This window comes from Solanum dulcamara, chromosome 11 (genome assembly GCF_947179165.1).
Source record: "Solanum dulcamara chromosome 11, daSolDulc1.2, whole genome shotgun sequence".
NCBI classification, from domain to species: domain Eukaryota; kingdom Viridiplantae; phylum Streptophyta; class Magnoliopsida; order Solanales; family Solanaceae; genus Solanum; species Solanum dulcamara.
Window position 1 is genome coordinate 33437355 of NC_077247.1, and position 5662 is coordinate 33443016.

The window sequence follows — 5662 nt, forward strand, 5'->3', positions numbered from 1 at the left end:
AACACATTATTTGAAAATTACAAAAAAAAAATTATAATAAATCACAGCAATTACTAATAATTTAAAATATTAAAAAATCATATCAAAATTCGATTGACTCTTCAAATCTTAGTATTGCTATGTATTGCTATAAATGGTAATAAATAAAAAATATCACTAAAATCAGTAATTAATTTTTAAAAAACACTCAATCAAGTAATTTTTTCAATTTTATTTGTACCATATAAATTAAGATAAAATGAATAATATTATTGGGCCCGTGCTACGCACGGGAGCCCATATCTAGTCATAGAAGACAAAGAAGCGAATGTAGGTAACCAATAAATAGTCAAAGGTGTTTGATGCAACTATTGAAAAGATAAAAGAAATAAATATCATGCCAACATCTTAAGCATCACATATAAGTAATTTTTGCTTTGTACCATTAAATTCACAGATTATGTTTTTAAAAAGTTATCAATCAGAAGTTTCCGTGTTAGAATTGTCCAGTTCTTGATCCAACAAATTGATGTCTGCAAATTTTACAGTACTCTGCAGTTTTGGTTTGTCCCGCGACAATCTCAAAAATCTTCATTTAGTAGTACAAAAAACATAGGTTATTCTTGTTACAACTTTTATTGTCAGAGAGAGTTGAAATCCAAAAATGTTGTGTAATGCAGTGTCTAAGTAACAATATACAGTTGTATTTACACATACTATGGTGCGTATGGTAGAGTGTAGTACAATGTGAGAATTAAAAAGAGAAATTTCCTCCCTACCAGCGTAAGCATAAATCTGAATCCGCTTCTCGGGTCCACTCAAGGGCCAAGTGTTGTACAAATAACTCTCAGGTGCGACATAAAAGAGCTAAACTCAAATCTGGCACTTCCAACCTGCTAGCAGCTACATTTTTAGGTTAGATCAACTAATGAAACCTTAGGAAGTTGTTTCAACAATTTGATAAGCTCATACGTCCTTATATCTCGACCAGAATGGAGGCAAATGTCAAGTGGGGTTAGACCATCCTGCAACATAACCATGTTTTTTTCTCAAATGAAAGCAAAGGCCATGAGATTTTAAAAGAAAAGAAACAAACTAGATCTGAAACCATACATACAAGAAAATATATCATCTCGATTTCCCTACATTCTAAAACATCAAATAGGACGTATACATTCTAGATAGGCACCAAAGCTATGAGATCTGAAAAGCAAAAGCATTAAAACATAAGAGTTCAAAATGCTGAAGCAGAAATAGAATTTACTCTGTTCTTTAGAGTCTTGTCAGCTCCCTTAATTAACAAAAGCCTCACTATATCAGTTCTACGGGATTGAACAGCAAGATGCAAAGGTGTCCATCCATCCTGAAAGAGAAAGTTATTCCATGTTCATAAACCTGTGCTGGAGCACATATGAGTACACCAAAAAAAAATGTATTCCAAGATAACATTTAAGAATTAGTTAGCCATACATGATCTTGGAGGTTTATATCAACATTATACAAGAGAAGGATTTTTATCATCTGACTTGATGCCGTTCGAACAGCATAGTGCATCAAGGTGGCTCCATCCTGTAATAAGTCAAGAAGATTATTAAACTAATGCCAAGCTGCAACACAGGTTACCCATAAGTTCATAAAGAACGGAAATCATATAGCTAATTCTTATGGTTGACAACAAAGCTTAAGACTGAAATGTGGTTCAGTATGGACTGATCGGACAATGCTGGGAAAAGAGAACAAAAGGACACTCGATATGTGGTTTAGTATGAGACAAAATCTTGGTCAAGTGGATAGAAGAAAAACAAAAACACACTCGATCTAAATTGACACAAGGATAATGGTTGCATGGAACTTGATGAAAAAGAACCAATAATGAATGTAAATTGTCAAGCATTTGTACAAGCTTGTGCTCACTTTGTCACATATAAGTGGATTTGCAGATTCTCTTAAAAGAAAGTTAAAAATGGCCTGCTTCTTGCCAAGAATTGCTTTATGTATAGCTGTCAATCCATCCTGTAAAAGAAAAGAAAAAACAACAACTCAGTAGGAGCTAGAAAAAGAAGACGCTGCTTTCATAGCTATAGAATTATTCGGTATAATTACGAATATATTAATAAAAACAACAAATATGGCAGAACGGAAAGGACCATTGTACTGGTACATGTCACTCATTTTGTACCTTGTCTGGAACATTAATATCAACAACATGCTTCAACAAAGAGGTGAGAAGGTAAAACTCTCCTGAGGCAGCTAAAGTATGTAAAGGCTGCCATTTTGCCTGCAAGGTTTTGGTAGAATTCAGGAATCAATATAAACCTTCTATAATACGAGGATTACTTGCACAAAGTGCATTGAAGACTGAAACAAGCTTGCACAGGAATGACAATGTAGAAATAGAACAGCATAAAATGATCAGCTTCAACACAATGCATAAGTGAGAATAGCAAATATAGTAGAAAACATAATAAATACATTTCACTAACACCAATATATTAGCTGACACATAAGGCAGAAACTTACAGAGGTAGCAGACACCAGATCAGGAAACCGCTTGTTTAGCAGGACCTTTTCCTCTTTAGTGAACAGCTTACGAGGACCTACACAGATTAGTATACCAAAGACATTGAAGAGTTCTGAATGATGCCCAAAAGAGGGAACAAATAAGCACTTTATCAAAAAAAGGTAAGAATTTGGGAACAAATAACATCTCAATTATATGACCAAAAGGTCATATCAGCTTGTGGAAAAGAGTTTGAAAAAAAAAGGCGTACACCACTACTGAATTTGTCCAATTTAATGACAGGGTAAAAACATATAATATGCACTATGCATAGCATGACAATTAGTGGACACCAGTAAATAAATATTAGCCTTAAGCAATATAAGCTTGAAAGGGATTTGTATCTTCAAATGGAAACAACAATAAAGCAATGTGGATAGAGGAATTTCTTCAAAAATAGTGTTCCTCAAAACTTCTTCAGGCTGAACGTTGAGAAGTCAGTAGATTATGACATAACAGGAGCCTTAATTAAGCAGATTTGCATCATGTCCACAATCTTATTTCTTTTCTGACAGTTGCTAAATTCCATTCAAGTAATGGGATTGGGAAAAATGCTACAAGCATGAGATAACAGCTTCAAGCGAGCCATAGACATCTACTTTAGTACTTCTGGATCAATTCATCTATATATTTTCATCTTTTAGAAACATCAATATACTCCGACATATTGGCAGGAAAATAGCTTCTAGTGTTTCAAGATTTAACAGTTTCAAACTCCCAACTAATATGGTAATTGATGCTTATATCACCACTGGCAAACAATATATACATGTAGTACTAACAAACCAGAAGAAAGGAAATGAGGTTTAACCTAATATTCTATATGCTATGATAAAACACACGAATCAAGATTAGGGCCTTTGCGAATATTCAGCATCTACATTTATCTTTATACTTCTGACATACTTTAAAGGTTCATGTTGGAAAGAATCAACTCGACTCAATTAACAGTGCTTTAACCAACAAAATATTCAATAGTTTTAAAATCTAAACTCAATTAACTTCGATCAGTTATCAGATGTTTTGCTAGGCTAGTCTGTAACGCTAGAATTGTTTATTACTAACATTATCTAAAAAATAAGTATATACTCTTACATTTTGTGCACAAGCCATTTTTCACAAGGTCTAAAAAAATAAGTAATCCATTCAATATACATTTTGTCCAAAAGGTTAATTGCCTTAAAGAGCTGACAGGAAAACTATCTCGCTCAGTTCAATGGAATAGCCTGAATTTAAAACTTCTCAGTCGTGTATTACACGATACTATTATTTGGAGAGAAACTGTTCTTTCAACAACTACCAGTCGGCTCTTTGGTTCAACAGAGAGGAGCCCAAGTTTGGTACTCCTTATCCCATTTTATATAACACTATTTGGAGAATCAAACACTGTTCTCTTTGACAACCTAAATATACTCAAGTTTCAAAACTGAAATTTTTAGTACACATTGTGTAGTTGCAGAAATGTACACACATTATTTCCTAAAAATTGTGAAATGGATGTCCAAATTGCAACCAGAACATGTTTTTAGTACTCAAACGAAGTTAATGGTCAAAACACACCTAAGTATTCCGGTTTTCGAGTTTCGTACCTAAACTATTAGGTGTGCGAGTTTCGTACCTAAACTATCATCAACTATTTATCAAAACACACCTCAACTATCAGTTGTTCCATTTTCCTACTTGAAATATCACCATCAATCCCATAGAAAAGCAAATAATTCATAGTTGAACTTTATTTTGATAAATAGGTATGAAATTATACACAAAAATGAAAACTTAAGGGTGTGTTTTTCACCATTCACCCTACCAAAACTATGCACAACAGATTCCTCCCATCGCTTCCACAAATTCAACCTGCCTAAATACTTATAAAGAAAACCATACCTTCGGGGCTTTTAGCCACATTGGCCTCATAAATCCCACTGTTGAAGAACTCCTTAATATCTTCCAATCCACCACCATAAACCGCTGATCTAGGATCTCTGGGCAATACCCTTTCACTTGAAACCCTCATAACGGAGTTCTCCTCTTCACTTTCGCTCAATTCAGCATCACTCTTCTTCTTATTCTTCTCATTCTTATCCCTTTTAACCTTTGAAAAATCTGGGTTTTCAAGTACAAGCGGCTTCAATTGCTTCAACTTTTCTTCTCTCGCTTTCAAATAATCCTCAATACTACTGCCTCTCCCATTACTGTTGTTACCAATTGGCATTAAATCTAGCCTCCTCCTCTCCGCACGTTGCCCAAACTCCAATTGCTGTGAAAGCTTACGCCTTTCCTTCTTAGTAATATTAATTTCCCTCTGAACTTCAACCCATTCTTCAGGAATTAAATTCTCTGCCTCAATTTCTGCTGATTTATTTTTGTTGTTGTTTTGTGGTTTATTTTGTACAAATGGGTCGTCGAAAATTCCTTCTTCAAACACTATGCAGTCGCCGATTACGTGTTCTTCGTCTTCGAGGGGAAACTGTGACTGATTTTGAAGAGAGAAGTTGAGAGAATGGGGAGGAATTTGGGAGCGAAAAGTCTTTATGGGGAATGAAAGGGGTATGTTGAGGAATTGAAGTTTGTGTAGAGGAAATGGAGTGAAGTTTGGGATTTGAGGGTTTAGGGTAGCTGTTGGTGACATGGTGAGATAGAAAACGAAGACGAAGACGAAGCTGGATTTTGATTTTTAACAAGTAATGTACTTGCCTAAATCATACTTTTTTTTTCTCAAGTAAAACTAAAAGCTAATTAAGAGTAACAATATGTATCAAGAAAATAATAGACAAATACATGAGAGTTTTATTATTCTTCTAATAGGCATGTTTAAGTATATCTACAATAGGACTTCTCGTGAGAATGACATAATTATGAAATTAAGAGGGGAGATTATAAAGGACGTGGGAACACATGGAATTAAAGATTTGACATCATGAATGAGATGGAACATAATTGTGAAGAGTAATGGAGATTACATTTAGTGAATATTCACATAAATAATATATTTTATAACCCATTGATCAAGACCTGAAGAAGAGAAAATTTGATCAAAAAAAACAAATATCTTACTTCTACTGATGAAAGAATTACTTTATTTTTTAAAGATTAATATACATTTGAAGTCCAAAACAAAACTTT

The 5662-nt window shown here is 34.0% G+C and overlaps 1 protein-coding gene across 1 annotated transcript; it reads right to left on the bottom strand.

Moving 5' to 3' along the window:
* Positions 1-596: 596 nt before the first annotated feature.
* On the bottom strand, positions 597-5309 carry LOC129874119 (ankyrin repeat domain-containing protein, chloroplastic). Its single transcript, XM_055949345.1, has 7 exons — positions 4424-5309; positions 2500-2576; positions 2159-2257; positions 1894-1992; positions 1450-1548; positions 1244-1342; positions 597-1004 (listed from the first exon to the last, which is right to left on the bottom strand). The coding sequence occupies exons 1-7, from the start codon at positions 5166-5168 to the stop codon at positions 891-893; spliced, it is 1332 nt and encodes a 443-aa protein (XP_055805320.1). The 5' UTR covers positions 5169-5309; the 3' UTR covers positions 597-890.
* Between the last annotated feature and the right edge of the window lie 353 nt (positions 5310-5662).

Bases quoted from the DNA above. Each gene is read 5' to 3' on its own strand.
- LOC129874119 (XM_055949345.1), bottom strand. From the start codon at position 5,168: ATGTCACCAACAGCTACCCTAAACCCTCAAATCCCAAACTTCACTCCA. The intron at 2,577-4,423 runs GTATGGTTTTCT...TAATCTGTGTAG, and splicing joins TGTGGCTAAAAGCCCCGAAG to GTCCTCGTAAGCTGTTCACT. The intron at 1,343-1,449 runs GTATGGCTAACT...TTTCTCTTTCAG, and splicing joins ATATAAACCTCCAAGATCAT to GATGGATGGACACCTTTGCA.